Source organism: Metarhizium robertsii, assembly GCF_000187425.2.
Source record: "Metarhizium robertsii ARSEF 23 chromosome Unknown MAA_Scf_14, whole genome shotgun sequence".
Taxonomy (NCBI): domain Eukaryota; kingdom Fungi; phylum Ascomycota; class Sordariomycetes; order Hypocreales; family Clavicipitaceae; genus Metarhizium; species Metarhizium robertsii.
Genome location: NW_011942154.1, coordinates 319,212 through 335,153, shown reverse-complemented (window position 1 = coordinate 335,153; position 15,942 = coordinate 319,212). Strand labels below are relative to the sequence as shown.

At 53.9% G+C, this 15,942-nt stretch overlaps 5 protein-coding genes across 5 annotated transcripts; 2 read left to right on the top strand and 3 right to left on the bottom strand.

Moving 5' to 3' along the window:
• Positions 1-362: 362 nt before the first annotated feature.
• On the bottom strand, positions 363-2,255 carry MAA_07570 (L-amino acid oxidase; the record flags this gene model as incomplete). The annotated part of the gene is made up of 3 exons (XM_007825568.1): positions 363-942; positions 999-1,822; positions 1,875-2,255. The coding sequence occupies 3 exons, from the start codon at positions 2,253-2,255 to the stop codon at positions 363-365; spliced, it is 1,785 nt and encodes a 594-aa protein (XP_007823759.1).
• A 2,561-nt stretch (positions 2,256-4,816) lies between these two features.
• On the top strand, positions 4,817-6,244 carry MAA_07569 (acyl-coenzyme A thioesterase 9; the record flags this gene model as incomplete). The annotated part of the gene is made up of 2 exons (XM_007825567.2): positions 4,817-5,077; positions 5,132-6,244. 2 exons carry the CDS (start codon positions 4,817-4,819, stop codon positions 6,242-6,244), a joined length of 1,374 nt encoding a protein of 457 aa, XP_007823758.2.
• A 2,457-nt stretch (positions 6,245-8,701) lies between these two features.
• MAA_07568 (uncharacterized protein) lies at positions 8,702-9,433 on the bottom strand (the record flags this gene model as incomplete). Its single annotated transcript, XM_007825566.1, has 2 exons — positions 8,702-8,938; positions 9,011-9,433. 2 exons carry the CDS (start codon positions 9,431-9,433, stop codon positions 8,702-8,704), a joined length of 660 nt encoding a protein of 219 aa, XP_007823757.1.
• A 1,127-nt stretch (positions 9,434-10,560) lies between these two features.
• Positions 10,561-11,804, bottom strand: MAA_07567 (Ureohydrolase; the record flags this gene model as incomplete). Its single annotated transcript, XM_007825565.1, has 2 exons — positions 10,561-11,477; positions 11,534-11,804. The coding sequence occupies 2 exons, from the start codon at positions 11,802-11,804 to the stop codon at positions 10,561-10,563; spliced, it is 1,188 nt and encodes a 395-aa protein (XP_007823756.1).
• Positions 11,805-13,236: 1,432 nt separating this feature from the next.
• On the top strand, positions 13,237-14,909 carry MAA_07566 (Zn(2)-C6 fungal-type DNA-binding domain protein; the record flags this gene model as incomplete). Its single annotated transcript, XM_007825564.1, has 2 exons — positions 13,237-13,735; positions 13,795-14,909. 2 exons carry the CDS (start codon positions 13,237-13,239, stop codon positions 14,907-14,909), a joined length of 1,614 nt encoding a protein of 537 aa, XP_007823755.1.
• Positions 14,910-15,942: the final 1,033 nt, after the last annotated feature.

The following is a 15,942-nucleotide window of genomic DNA, read 5'->3' as shown; positions in this document are numbered from 1 at the left end:
GTGCCTGAGGCGACGCTTGCGTAAGACCAACTTGTGCCTCGTGAGCTTTTGCCTTTGTTGTGTACTCTTTGTTGGCTTAACGCCCTTTGTTGTGAGCCAACCGTGTAATTTTGGGAGAACAGGTGAGTGTGAGTGCCTGGGTACACGGTCTCCGCACTCTCTTTCTGTTTTCACAATACCAGTTTAGCTTGTGGATTCCTTCGACCTTAGCTTCTTTAAATGTATGTAAGTTATATATACAATCAGTTTTACATAAAGCGTCTCTTACACTCTACAGCTAACACAGTATCAAAACCGCTCGGTTACTACCAACAGGTAGCAATCCAACTTTACTAGCCTCTTGCAGCAGCTTCGCAGTCCACTCACTTGCTCATAGTACCGTTCGCGTACCATCTGATATCAATCTCCTCAATCACCCCCCACCTGTCCACCAGCTCAGCCAACTTGCCATCCATCTTCTCAACAGCCAAAACCTCAGCGACAGTCCTATACGCCGAGTTGACAGCTCCAATGATCCAAGCATGTCCCGAACTCAGCGCGTCACCAGCAAAGTGCAGTCTTCCATGCGCCCCCGGCTGCATCAAATCCGGCATGGTTGTGCTGAGATCCCCAGGGCCAAAGAGGGCGAACGCACCCACGGCGTTTTCATCCAGGTACCAGTTCCAGTGATGCGAGTCGACGTACTGCGATTTGAGATAGTCGTACGTCACGTTGTGCATGGCCGCTAGATTGCGCAGGGCGACGTCGACAATGTTCTGCTTCGCGTCGCCGGAGCAGTAGGCGCCCAGACGAGCACTGTCCTGAGCCCATGTATACGAGGCAATCATGGTTCCCGGCGCGTCGGGGGTGGTGATACCGTAGGAGGGATATACGCAACGGCGAATAGGGAGGTCTGAGAACGACTGTCCGCCTTGGAACGAGCCCGAGTCGAGATGTTCCCACCTGGAAAGGGCAGTTAGCTGAGCTGGCGGTGAGTGTCGGGTATCTAGGGGGCGAACCATCTAGTCTTGAATTTGATGCTTAGTTTGTCGGAGGCGTCGTATTGAATCTTTCGAATGGCGAGCTTCTTGCGGTAATCGAGATTGAGATCCGTCATATCCATGACTTGCATGGCACCAAGAGGCACTGTGTTAATAACATGGCTGTAGGTCCTTGTCTCAGCGTCGTTGATGACCACGTTCAAGGCGCCAGTGTCGGCTTTCTTGATGGCTGTGACGCGTTTGCCAGTCTCGACGGTCTTGTTGATGATGCTGGCCATTCCGTGGGTGATGCGGTCCATGCCGCCTTCAACGCAAAGCCAGCTGTCGAGGGGAGCTTCGCTAAAAATCCACTCTTCGATGACGGCTTCCGACAGCGACATGGTGTTGTAGTGGGTGGTGGCGTCGTTGACCGTCTCAATCCAGTCGATTTGCTGAGAAGAGTAGCCCTTGGTGGCCAGATACTGCCGCACGGAGATCTGGTCATATTGCATCAATTTCTTGAACCCGTGCTCAAAATTGACTTCCAGCGAGTGAACCAGGTCGCTGACCGCATCACTAAATACGGCGCCCGGGGACGTGTCGGCAAAAGAATTGTTTTGGATGGTTCCGCCTTCAAACCCCAGGACGCCAAAGGTTCGTGCCGAGGGTGTGTCTTGGTTGTACACCAGTCTATCGTTGAATAGACGGAACGTGTTGTTGGCTTGGAATACGTACGGTATCAGCTTCACGGGCTGGTCCCCTGGCTTGAGCCTCGAGTTTATGTAGGGAATGAGCGAGTTGCTTGCGTTTCCAATTATGCGGCTCATCCAATCCATACCGGGAAATCTCATAGCCCCGGCGTCCTGCAAGGTCGGTGAGTAGATGGCTGATAACTAGGCTCACAGGAAAGCTCACGTAGTAGTCATAATAATTCGGTTGTCCCGGCTTCGAAGCCTCCCAGGCCTTTTGGTCAAAACGATGGGTGAATACGCGCCCTCCGATCCGCTTACTCGATTCCAATATTTCATAGTCGATGTCGAGGCTCTCCAGAAGGATGGCTGCATATAGACCGGCAACACCGCCACCAATAATGCCAACTTTGAGCTCGTCATGATTTGTCGGTACATGGTTGCGGAAATTGCCGTACTCGGGTGAATCGGCGAGGATGCGCCTCACAAACAGATCTCGGGCATGTCCTAGGCTGGGGCCATTTTCTCGCTGCCTAATTGTTCCTGCAATGGCCGTGGACGCCAGACACAGAGCACTCAAAGCGCTTGGCACGAGGTTCAAAAGCATATTGATACCGTGATTTGGTCCTGTACGCGTTGGGACAAATGTTGATTAATGTATCTCGTGGAGTTGGCGAGATGCATGGTCAGAGTGTAGATTTTCGATATCTTTAATTGATTGGTGGCAGTAGCGAAAGCATTTCGGTTTTTATATTTCTTGACAGCATTCGCGATAGTCTGGTAGGTTTCAGGCCACTGTTTATAGGTACCGTGGTGGTCTATCAGAAGCACGCCCCTCAAGGCAAGTCTCAAGAGCCATAGCCACCGTCTTGATGTAACCAGAAAACTCCTAAATTATAGGACAAAATCACACATAGTGGACCTGGAGCCCCAGGAGCTGGACATAGTCTTATGACTAGCATCCCTGACATAAAGACGCCGGCATGCTTCATCTCTATTTGCCCAACAGAACAAAAACGCAAGGGAGAATTTTGACCACAATTTGAACCTAACAACCAGGGTCCCATGCCACCAAGGTGGAGTGTTGAATATGATACGTCGACGAAGGTGGTGAGTTGAAACTAGGTATGTCCTTGAATCCCGAGACGAGCCGGATAACACAAGGTACGGAGCCAAAATATTCCCGGTGGGTCGGCTCACTCGTGACCCTTGTTATTATAGGCAAAGGAGGCTTGTTCCCGAGACACCTATTACGGCAATTTCGTTCCTTGGGCTGAACTATACCTTGCCCTGATCTTTATACCCTGCTATATCCCTCCCGGCACCGGTGGGGGCGGAAATATCTAGCCGTATGACTAGTACTACAGTGCCGCAAGACAACAGATTAGTAATTGCGTCTGTCACGTTTGCTGGAGATGGAAGGTGACGCCGTTTCGAATGAATGCTCAACAATGATTGGGCTCCAATGTCCCGGAGCCTTGCAGGCAATAGACCGAGGACCGTTTTGGGAGAGTGGTCGTCCCACGAACCGGGGATTCGAATCAAGCTATTTGACGGGCAGTAATTACATCATGCTCTTGCGGTTGCGCCCTTTGTGCTTCGACATCCTGGCAGTTTCGTATCCAGCATTGGCCCGACTAGGCAACCCGAGAAATACACACAGCAATCGTCCGTATCCGTCTTGTATATCTGGAGATGACGGGGAAAGGAGACAAACCCAGCTCAAGGAGAGCATGGAGGGCATGTGATTGGATTTTAATCATGAGGGAATCGATAACAATAAGCTATTATGCTTGCACTAGACGTCAACTGGTAGTTAGCTTCGGTCATGCAGGGTTACCCCTGCGGATTGTTGTGATATTTGCAGGCTCATACAAGTGGGGACAGGACAGTTGTTGCGATATATTGTACTCTATCGGCAACTCTATACTTGGCATTGCTTGTCAGGCCACTTGTTGCAACACTTGCAAGGATTGTGTTCGATATGCCGGCCTCCGCTAGGGCTGGATTCTCCGGCGTCAGACCAGCCCCCGGTGTGTGTAAATTGGTTCTTGTCGGTCAATTCACCACCCAGTCATTGAACATGTAATTCCGAGCCGTTACTCCCACTTTCTTTTCGTCTTGGCGTTAGACGGACACGGACAATTGTGCGGCACCCTGGTGTTGAACAAGTGGCGGCCTAGACGTAAATGCCGTGGACGCAGGCTGTCACACTCCACCGCGAGTGTTGTTGGATAAATTCTCTCCCGACGAGTAGCTGAAAGACGCACGAGGTCGTGGGTTCTTGGAGCCTAGCGCAATCAGTCTTTCAACAATGTTATGTGTTGGGCAGACTTTGCTAATCATACGTACCATCACCACTATCCACGTGTTGAAGAGAGCGTTACTCGTTATGATAGAAGTCTGGTTGATTGGATCCGGACGGCTCCGCTGGGATTTATGGTTCCTACCGTCTGATGTTCTATGGAGCCAAGATGTCGAGCCCCTGATGAACTGGAGAGTGCTGCAACGTTTGACCCAGCGGAAATACTCATCCGGTACGGGTGGTCACGCAAATATGTATTTTGCGTTTTACAGTTACCCCAATGCAATACTCTTTGGCCAACTATTTTTGGTCCGCGCCTCTGGGGCAATAGACTGAGCAGAAGGGTTGCTCAACCTAACTCTACGAAGGCGAGTATGAATCGCAAGTATGGATACAAGCATAATTCTCCAGAATACAGAGATGGTCATTAGGGACACTGAATGGCCTTGGAAACCCACAATAAACAACTCAATGGTCAAACCCAATAACCCGTCTGACAGAAAGAAGATCACAATTCAACAAATTATTCCATTGTCACAGTATGCGGAGCGCGTTGGCCATGTGGCTCAATCAAAAGCCAAAATCACGGCCATCTATTGTAATAAAGAATTTGAGAAAAACGACAGCATTGCTGTCGCAGGCACCTGGCGAATATTTGGAAAACTTGTGTATGGGATGTCGCAAAGGCGGACATCTAGAGTTGACATTCCCTATGTCAGGTCTAGGGTAAGCAGACCCCGAATGCATGTGGGGCTACCGTCGACGGTCCATCTACTCCGTACTCGGCATAATCACCACACCCGGCGTGACCGGGCCAGACTTCACATGACAACTTGCAATCAATGGCTTCAAAAACAGCAACCATGCGCTGCCTCGTGCGCGCACAGCAACGCGCAAGACATTCGCCATGTCGCCTAGTCCAGCGGCGCCAGCTCTGCAACACACCTCATCGCAAAACAGACGGTGTGTTTCGGGCATTGACGGAACAAAGGATGCAGGTGCCCTGGATTGAGGCATTTCGCAAGCAGCAGCACGAAACGGCCAACAAGAGCCAACGCGAGCCTCCCGCCCCGGCGCAACCTGATCTGACGCCAAAGAAAATGGCAGACAGCTACCATAGCGTCGTAAGTGCCGCGTCGAGCGTACCAATGTCCAGACTCTAGACTCTAATGTGCCAGATCCTTCCTCTCGCCCAAGAGCCGTCTCTGCTCGACACATACCTCAACGCCACCGGCCACATCCGCCTAGGCACCATCTTCATGGACCTAGACGCCCTGTCCGGCGTCATTGCCTACAAGCACACCGGCGAAGGCGTCAGCACCGTCACCGCCGCCTTTGACCGCATCACCATCAATCACCCTCTCACCGAGATTTGCGACCTCGAGCTCAGCGGCCAGGTCACCTATGCCGCAGGCGGCTCCAGCATGGAAATCAGCCTCCAGGTCGCCAAGGCCCCCAAGGACGGGCAAGAGGTCCAGCAGGAACACGTCATGATCACCTGCCAGTGCACCATGGTGGCCACGGACCCCGCCACCAAGAGGCCCGTCAAGATCGCACCAGTCCGCACCGACACAGAAGAGGAGAAGCGCATCTTTGCGCGCGGCGAGAGGAACAGCAAGATCCGCAAGCAGCGCTCGCAGCAGTCTCTGTTGAAGACGGCGCCCAACGACGAGGAGAGCGACCTCATCCACGCCATGTGGCAGCGGCAGCTGCGGTACCATGATCCCAACGACGCGCTGCGCAAGCCCGACAACGTCTTCTTCATGGACACGACGAGGCTCAACACGGCCGCCATCATGCAGCCCCAGTATAGAAATCGCCACCAGTTCATGATCTTTGGCGGGTTCCTCCTCAAGCAGACGTTTGAGCTGGCGTTTTGCTGCGCCGCCAGTTTCACCCACACGAGACCCAGGTTTGTGTCGCTTGACCCGTCGACGTTTCAGAATCCAGTGCCCGTCGGGAGTGTGCTGTATCTGACGGCGACGGTGGTGTACACGGATCCGCCGCTGGTTAGCCATGGCGCCGACGATGCAGGGTCCGGCGAGGCGTCGCGTCAGACGCGTGTTCAAGTCCGCGTGGACAGTAAGGTGAGAAATGTCGAGCATGGAGAGACTAAACCTACCGGGCAGTTCAACTATACGTTTCTCGTTAATACCGATATCAAGGTTATGCCGAGGACGTATTCCGAGTTTATGATGTACGTGGACGCGCGGAGGCGAGCCTCTAGGGTGAAAGAGGCCGTTGCGAGTGGCACATCGGAGGATGGCAAGAGCGAAGGCATCATGGAGTAGCGGCCGGCAGCGCCGGATTATTATGAAGGCGTGGCAGTAGACGGGAATGCAGCAAGAGCAAAACGTGAATGCGGCATGTCACGTCTCTGGGAACCCCTGCTGATGGCCGATGGCTACGTATCGAGTTTGGCATACCAGCTGGTCTGGTTCGACGGACAGACGCCTTGGTTCCGGCAGGACAGCCTACGTGGTATAAATAGACACACATGGGGATGAAGGGAGTTGTCTCAGTCCGGTCTGCCCCGAGGGTCTCCCATTTTTGTGCGGGGTTGGGAGGATTTCGAGGCTACCCTTGTCCATGGTTGGTGAGGAGCTCCTCACAACTGCCATGTCGCCCCAAAATCTGTTCCTCAGACTGCGTTGGCAGGGGAGCCAACTGAGATGGACAAAGTTGCTTGCTGCATTCGTACAAACGCTTCTGTGCGAGGGGGGGCGGGGGCATCGGGACTTGGAGAAAGTTGTCACGCGTACGCAGGGCACCTTCGTATTGGATGATGCGAATCCTTCTCATTATAACATGGTGTATTCCGTGGTCTGTTGCGGACCGCGGTTCCCTGGCCGATGTCACGCTTGTATAACTAGGAAGATTAAGAAAAATAGAACCTTGTAAGTGTAAAAACTTGATGAATAATTTTGATTAAAGAAAACATTCAACTTCACATATTATTATACAAAAGCCCGAGGGTGGAATGCGCTGTTGGGAGCCCTAGGGTTTACTGCATCTCTGGCAGACCGTCTCAGCTTATTTGTACTCAACCCCTTACTAGTATTAGTAGACGGGGAGTAAAATGACAGCACTCGAGCCTAAAGTCTGTTGGCTGTCCTTTATCTTGGCGGTCAAAGGTACTGAACCAGCTGTCAAAAGGCTAGACTTGGTGCTACGACGGGGACTGTTACTCGAAGATCCGATGCCTCTCACGGAGTACATTCCGTCCATGACGAAAACGGTTCGAAACTCGACTGGTTATCTAGCCATGAAATGGACCCAGCTTGTCTGTTCCCGTGCGCCTAGTGACTTGGAAAGTTGCGCAGGCCAGTAAACCGAGCCTCACCAAGGCGGGGGCCACGGCAGTCGGGAACATGAATGCTGCAGATAAAAAGTAAAGATTCACACTGCAACTAGTCAGTTGTCGTATGCACCAGTACGTTGGCATTCATGGACCTTGTCACACAGCACGACTGTTTCGGCCAGTTTGGACAAAACCAGAGACTCTTGATGTCCTGTATAACGAAGAGACTTGATCGTGGCAGGGCCTTGTTTGGTCTTAACGCCACAGCTAGAGCAACTTGGCCTCGTCAACCATGTTGGATATAATAAACATGTCACACGGCAAAGGGGCCTGGACAAAGGTATCAGACATCAAAGGTTACACAACAACAAAGAAAGGTATCACGAGGGGCCGGAGCCGGACCATACGCGAGGGCTGCCTTAGGCACTAGCCCTCACCGAGTTCTTGCATATATAGAGGCCCTCGACCCCTCAAGGCCTGTTAGAAAACGAAGGACCTTTGATGCCTCAAAGTCGATTATTGAATTGATATTTAACACACGTTCCAAGCCCAGGTATCTGCCCTTGTCACAAAACCGGTCCGGATTTGCCAGTTGCGCCGAGTACACCTTCTGGTTAAAGCTGTAGTTTCCACATAACTGTTTGATTTAAAGGACGACTTATAGTTATATGATAAAGATGCTAATACAAAGAGTCCTCTATAACTTGGAATACACACCTTGCTGAGCCAGGTTGATCGAGCACCCAAGCGTCGTGCCAATGGGAAGCAGGTCTGCGTGGCCTAGTTCGGGCTGCGGTGATTCTACGATATCCTTTATCTCGCAAGTTTATTTCCTGGTCATGTATGTATATTGGATAAACTAACGGACAAAAGGGGTTAGGGATTAGGTACGCAGCTTGACCTAGATATATAGACTTGGTTGTTGGGACACGTCCCGCAGCAAATTCAAAGTAATGTTCCCTCGAGACAGCCTTCTTGATGGAGTTTGGACAAGTGGTTTTCAAGCGGGAGCAAAGTCCTGTGACATGACTTTGACGACTACAAATACAAAATTTTGGCAGGTCTATTCTTATCACAACTGCTTCCAACACGTCATCAAAAATTCAAAGACGGGCGGTTTCCCATGATGCCCGTCCGCCATTGACAGGGTAGCTCCCAATACATGGGCGGGCATACAAGGCCATGTAGACGCGAATTTAGTGACCATGGTCAATTTATTCAATATACTAACTAAACCATGTTGAGTGAGTGGCTCGCCAACGTGGTGCTAGCTATGTTATAATAAGGAGTGATTCTTGAAATGAAGAGAAAATATGCCCGGTACAAACAAACGAGTGACGTGGCAGGCAGTCTGTTGAAACAGGAAACGAGGGACTCCGACCCGCCGCAACAAAACCCGGGCTCACGAATACAGCAAGCCGCAGGGCCCGAATCAGACCCTGGGCATCTACTTCGACGAGTTAAATGGAAATGGGTCCGGCGAGTTCTCCCATTTTCCCGAGTTAGTGCTGTACCAGAAATACTGCAGAGCTTTGCCCGTCATGCTGAAGTTCTCGATGGCGGTATCCTGGTTCAGAATAATGGTTTCCGTCCGCATCCCCTCCTCGTACCACATCTCCACGTCGTCTCTGGGCTGATATTGCCCGAAGCCCCGTGGCGACAGCTGGTCCGGGCTGACAAAGATCTGTGTAGATGGCAGTTAGGAAAAGCTCCGTGGCGGTATTGCCCGGTCCAGATGGGAAATGAGGTGGCGTACCGCTTGCCATATATTAGTGTTTGGATCAAGAATTCCCACAATGATATTCACCGGCCCGGGGTAGCCGTTCAAGCCCACATTCACAGACATGGAGTCCTTGTTGGGGTCGTCGTTGTTGATGATCCATTCACCATCGCTCGTCAAATTATAGGATTGACCAAGATCACAGGGTTGCCAATTTCCCGAGTAGACGACTTGGGCGCCACTAGCTGGCATCTGTGTGGTCCAGTTGAGACCATACTGCGGAGTCCACGAAACATTCATGGATGGGGCAAGCTTCTGCGACTGGTAAACCACGTTGAACGTGGGCTTGCTGTGAGCACCGGGAGAAGATACAGATTTTGCGACCTGGAGGCTGTAGTTGTTATGGGTAAGCCATTTCAGATCTGCTGAACTTTCCTGGATGTAGAGTGTAGTGGTCATGGTGATGGTAGCAAGAGCGTGATAACTTGGTGGTGAACGAATATTTAGAATCTTAGGCGGTCTTGTAAACTTGGATATGCGTCTGAGCTACAAAACAGTCATAGAATGGGGGGAGGTTCCCCCTTTATATCTTTTTTTTTTTTTGTTCTTTGATGCCGTCAGCAAATGGACAAGTCATCCTTGCCATGTCGCTATTGAATCTACTCGAGACAGGCAGACAGAAACCTATGAGGCATTTTTTGCCATTGGCCTGAAAATACATCATGGACTTGTGACCAAAGAACTGTGTAAGAGAAGCATACAATCATACAGACGTAGACGAGTCATTGCAGTCTGAGGTAAATGCATTTCTGATTTGATCTCAAGATGCCCGAGTCACGTCGCGCGGCTGATCGTCGATGAAGATGTAGTAGTCTACGGCGACCAGCTCTCGCTCTATGTGACAAGTCACCTTGGACAGTCAATGATATGTCATGACTGTGCACAGTTGCCTCTTGTCACGTCCGAAAGACCCGTCTCGGCTTCAAAGAGACCCCAGAGTATTAAGATCGACATGCAGTGCCCTGACTCCTCCCTCATCCGCAACAACAATCACTTCTGAACTGGCCCGCTGTTGGCAGTTGATCGGTATAGCTTATAGCTGTCAAGAATGTGACATGTCTCTTTCTAGCGAGGGTCGTTTTTGGCATGGAGACATGAAATACAGAAATGAGAATACAGCCGCACGATAGCTCACGTATTGCCAGGTCTTGTCATGACTCGTCACCTTGGTCTCCTGCCTTGACTTGACTAGAACCTTGCGGCAGTTGCCCAGTCGGCTTTCCATTGGCTACTCGTAATTTATACAGCTCGCAACAACCTACAAGTCCATATGAGGTAGAGTGCAAGTGACAGAGCGTAAAGATTAAGTGAAGCAAGTAATTTGCGGTCTGCTCGTATATAGGTAACACAAACGAAGGGTCGCACACCCGACGGGCTAATGGGAAAGTGATCATTGATATCCGAGACACGCAGCATGCACCTTGACAGTGCCGCGTACGGATTGGACGATGCACAGATTCGTTGTGCGACACTGCCTTTTGGCTAGAATCAGAGCATAAGCTACAGCCACCACGAGTCACGACATCTCACAGCTCATCCTTGCCGCCGGACCCCGTCTCCCCGACGCCATCCTCCAACCCCCTCTTCACCATGGAGCTCAGAATCTCGTACACGACCTGCGCCGCCGCCAGCGCCGTCTCCTCCCCGCGCCCCTGATACGCGGGACTCACCTCGACGACGTCGGCGCCCACGAGATTCAGGCCCTCGACGCCCCGCAGGATCCGGATGAGCTCCCTCGTCGTCCAGCCGCCCGGCTCCGGGGTCCCCGTGCCCGGGGCAAACGCCGGGTCCAGCACGTCAATGTCCACCGACAGGTACACGGGGTCGTCGGTGCCCAGCACGGCCATGATGCCGTCGACGATGCCCTGCGTGCCCACCTCGTCAATGTCGTCGGCCGCGAAGCGCACCCAGTTCTGCGCCGTGTCGGCCTCGTGGTCCGCCCAGTCGGTGCCCGTCAGCCGCGTCCGCAGGCCCGCGTGGACAGACGGCCCGGCCGACGCGTTGGACAGCAAACCCTCGGCGTTGGCCATCCAGAACATGGAGCCGTGCGTGAAGTGCGTCGAGCCCCATGCCGACGGGTAGGCGGCCGGATCCCACGTGTCCAGGTGCGCGTCAAAGTGAAGCACGCGGATGGGCCTGCCGTAAATCTCCCTCAGGGCCCTCAGCGCCGGCAGCGCGAGGCTGTGGTCGCCCCCGAGCGTGACGAGCTTGGGCTTGCCGGCGCTCAGGGCGCTCGCCGGCCGCGCCCTGCCCAGCCGCCGAAACGCCTGCGTCATTTGCTCCGCCGCAATGGCATTGTCCAGCGGCGTGATGGGGATGTCGCCGCAGTCGATGATCCTGGCCCAGTTCTGGTACGGGTTGACGTTGGCGCGCGGGTTGAATGCGCGCAGCGACGTCTGCCGCGACGAGGCCTGCCGGATGGCCCGGGGACCAAACCGGGCGCCTGGGCGAAAGGAGACGGCCGTGTCAAAGGGCGCGCCGATGATGGCAATGTCGTACTTTTCCTGCGGGCTCGTGAGGCACTTGACGTAGTCGAGGTGGGCAAACGACCCGATGCCGCTGAACGACCACTAGACGGCGCGTTAGCAAGTTTTTCACCCGTCTTGTTCTTGTCCAGGCTTCGTGCCTCGTGGCCCCATTTCGCCTGGAGCTCAGCCAGCTCCTCCTTGGTCCATTCCTTGCCGTCGTCGTCGTCGTCGTCGTGGCCGCCGCAGGCGTGTGCCGCGGAGCCGGCGAGGGCCAGGAGGGAAAGCCATGACGCGGGCTTCATTGTTCCAGAGGGTGCTCGCTCACCGTCGCTTGTCTACGCTTGCAAGGGAAATAGGAGACGGGGAATCGTCCATCTTAAGCCGCTTCTTCCTTGTTTGCCGTTGGCTCCCTTTATATACCTGCCTACAAGGCACGCGCCCCGGACTCTGGCGTTGCATGTCCCCACATTCTCCACTCCCGGCGTCAACGGCGGGAATGCACAACGCCGACGGTGGCCGAGATCAGCGGAGGCGGCCGGCAACCACCGACGTCCCGATACGGCAGCCACGCACAGGCCACGCCTCCCATGTGTATCTTGATTGTTTTTTTTTTTTTTTTTCGCCGATATATCGCGAAAACTGATGTGGATTCCACCCAGCTTGTCATAACCCCAGACTCCTGTTCCCCGCAAGCAGTTAAATAGCATGGTTCGCGCCTCTCGTTTCCGCATGGAACTCCAAGACGGTGGTGACTGGTGCAACCGTCCCATGACGGCCCGACCCTTGATTCTTCCCCAGACACACATACCCATGGAGCACAAAGAAGAAAAAGCACATGTCATCATGGCAGAAAACGCCCAACCCCGACGTGGGTGGGCACCTCAAGAAGCGGTTCAGCCTCGTGTTCGGAAGACAAGCCGGTCGTTTTCGGCCTCCAGGTCGTCACGGCGGCCGCGCGGGCGTTGACGCTGCACAAGACGTTTGCCGGTACACGGGGGGGCTTTTACGAGGGCGAAGCGGAGAGTAGGCAGATAATGTGTAAGTCCGCGGTCTTTATTATAAAATAGTATATATAATTAGATAGTACAAATTATAAAATATATCAGTTTGTAGATTTGTAGTAATAGTGTTACGAACGACCAAGATATCTAGAAATATTATATTTTAGCGTTTATTTTATTCTATACTTTGATGTGTAAAATAATTTATTTTAATTTGGAGATTAATAAATTAGTATCTATATATATACCACGGAAACGTAATTATTAAAGCTATATCAGGCACGACTAGACTCGCAAGAGACTTTTATAAGCCTATAATACGTAGTACAGGAGTATATAAACACTACCTATAAAGTACCCAAGACACATGGCCTCATTTTATAAAACAGCATAAATTCCATCTATCAATTCCACGTGCTTTATACTGTCCCCACACTCCCCACCCTCGTCCCCAACCCCGAGCCGTGGTTCTTCCCCGCGGTCCCACATATTCTAATAACTCGCCAGCCAATAGACGCCCAATCCGTATCGTCACTCCAATGCCATGCCTCGATAACCAGCCTCTTGCCGCCATTGACGCCGTGCATAAACCTCATCTCGGGCCGTTGCTCGTGAGCTCTGCCCTCGTCACCTTCCCCCCCCAGACTCTCGTTGCCTACCGCCATAAAAACCCAACTTACTGAATCGCTCCCACGTTTGCCGCCATTGACGCTGCCCGCCTGACCCGGCCAACATGTCGGCGCTGTGCGTCTCGCCAGAAGCAGCACCCGCTCCCGTGCCGCCGGTCCAACACGTTACACAGCGCAAGACATCCAAAAAGGGCGGCTACACGAGACAGCGCCGCGGGTGTCTGACTTGTCGCCAGCGCAAGAAGAAGTGCGACCAGGGCCAGCCCGTCTGCGGGCACTGCTCGCGGCTCAACCTCGTCTGCGCGCGCGAAAAGCCCCGACAACTATCGAGTTCCTGGGGCGAGGATGCCGTGCAAGACGCGAGACCACCGCCCGCCCATCCGCGCCGCGGCTCCGGCAGCCCCTGCTGCTCCTCGCACAGCGACCATGTGTCCGAAGTCCTGAGCCTGGCGAGTATCCCCGAGCCGCTGGATCTCGTGCGTCCCGACGACGCCGTGGGTCGTCGCGACTTGAGCGCCAGCCGGAGGACCATGATGCGCTACTACACGTCCACTCTGGCCGTCATGCTGTCTGCCACTGCTGAAAACAACTGCTTCCTGTCAGGTTCGTTCGATGCCGGGCTTTTGTGCCATGACTCGTTGGTTGACACGCGCATCGTCCAGTTCTGTTGCCAATGGCATTCGACTGCCCTACCCTCCTGGATGCCATGGCGGCATGGGCATCCTCCCACCTCGCCCTCCGCGAGCCCAGTTTCCGCGACACCTCGCTGCTGCATCGCGGGCGGGTGCTTGCGAACCTGGGCGCCGCCCTGAGAGATGGCAGCCTGTCGGGGGAAATGTGCCTGGCCGTGGCCATGGCCATGTGCTCCATGGAGACCATCTCGGACGCAACCAGTAGCAGCTGGGCGCACCACCTGTCCGGGGCCGCCGCCGCACTGCAGCCCGGGAGCTCGGACACGCAACTCGGTCCGCTGAGAACATCGGCGTCTGTCTTGGGCGGGGACTGGTTGAGGTCGGTGGAGGGCAAGTGGCTGGTGAGGAATTTCGCCTATCACGATATCCTCATGAGCGTGTCGCTGGACAGGCGGCCCTTGATGACTGGTGATTACTGGATGTCGGCGGACGATGCCATGGCAGATCCGTACTTTGCCTTTGCGTCGAGGATCATGCTGTTGACGTCTGAAATCAGTGTTTTGAGGGCAGATTGTGCGGAATGCTACAATGCGTCGCTTGGGGGCGGTGGCTCGAATACGTCTGGACTCGCCTTGGATTCCAACTACGACGCACTGCTGCAGCGTGCCCTCGGCATCGCCAGCGACCTTCGAGAATGGCAGTGTCCGGCCCCCTCGACCGACACGCCGCTTACGTCCCTCAGCGAGACGTATCGAAGCGCAGGGCTGATATACCTTGATCGTGTGGTGCGCAAGTACCTCCCGCAGCATGCGGCGGACGTATTGCCCGAGGGAATCCGGGTATACGTCGACTCAGTGTGCGAGATTGCCGAAAAGGTGCCGGCGGGCTCGTTGGCCGAGTGCTCGTTGTTGTTCCCTCTTTTCATGGCGGGCGGCGAGGCAGAAGAGGCCACTCACATGGAGCGCATTAGGAGCAGGCTGTATACCATGAACAAATGGAGGCGGTTCCGTAATGTAGATGCTTGCCGGGAGGTTTTGGAACAAGTTTGGCAGCAGAGGGAGGAGTGGACAAGGGGCATGAGGCGGGACAAGGTGGATTGGAGGGATGTTGTTGAGCAACGGGGTTGGCAACTTGCCTTGTCGTGATTTTCCACGGCGTGTATGAGGACCTTGATGACCGTAACGATACTCGACTAATGAAAGACGGCCAACTTTTGTTGACGTGACAAGTGCTGTGGTAAAAGCTCCCGGAAAGAGCTACATGCTGGTGACGGTTCATGATGCATTGTAGCGTTGAACTTGATGCCATCAATTGATCTCAAGTTGTAGAGCAGAACGTAGCTTCACAAGGTTTCTTCAAGACAACGAGAACAGTTGACGTCAAAGAGCTACAGGGTAGATCAGCACAAAGTGGGCAGCCTCATCAGCCCCTTGCACATCGCAATGTCCGGCAGATGCTGTTCACGGGCCTCGGCCGCGCGCGTGAATGCGCGAAGAAGACCACTGTCGACTAGCAAAAGAAGCCTGGCTGGACAATTTACGCCCATCCCAGCATACATCCCTCCAAGAAGTCGCGGCCCCATGGCAAAATCCGCTCAAGTCATCATTTCCGAGCCGTCAAAAATTAAACATTGTTGAACCACGGAACGTTGCCTGTCAACCTGTCAAGCCAGACTCCACTGTCCACGGTCCACTGCCCACACGGTCCAGCCCGTTGTGCCGTCCCAGGTGCCGTCTGCACGCCCCGCTTCACCTGGGACAAAACTCTCAAGTTCACAACGCACGTCGGACATTGAACAAACAGCAAAAAAAAAAAAAAACACAACCAACAGGCACTGCGCCCATCCCGCCGAGGAATGAAGACGCGAGCATCCTTGGCGTTGCGACACAACTTTTTCTTCTCCCCCTTCTCCCCATTACCAGCACGTCAACTCCCTTCATCCTCGGTTTTCCCCAGCCATAAAACCAGCCGACTCGTCTCTCCCACCACCGACGACAACCTCAACACCAAAAAGCCCCCATCATGCCGGCCACAGCCAGCACGCCCGCCGCGCCGCCACCAACAACAACCTGCTGCCCCGGGTGCGGCCTCGCGGCCCCCCCGCCCCCCGCAGACGCAGACCTCGCCCTCGCGCGCCAGAAAATCGCCCAGCTCGAGTCCACCATCCACGACCTCACC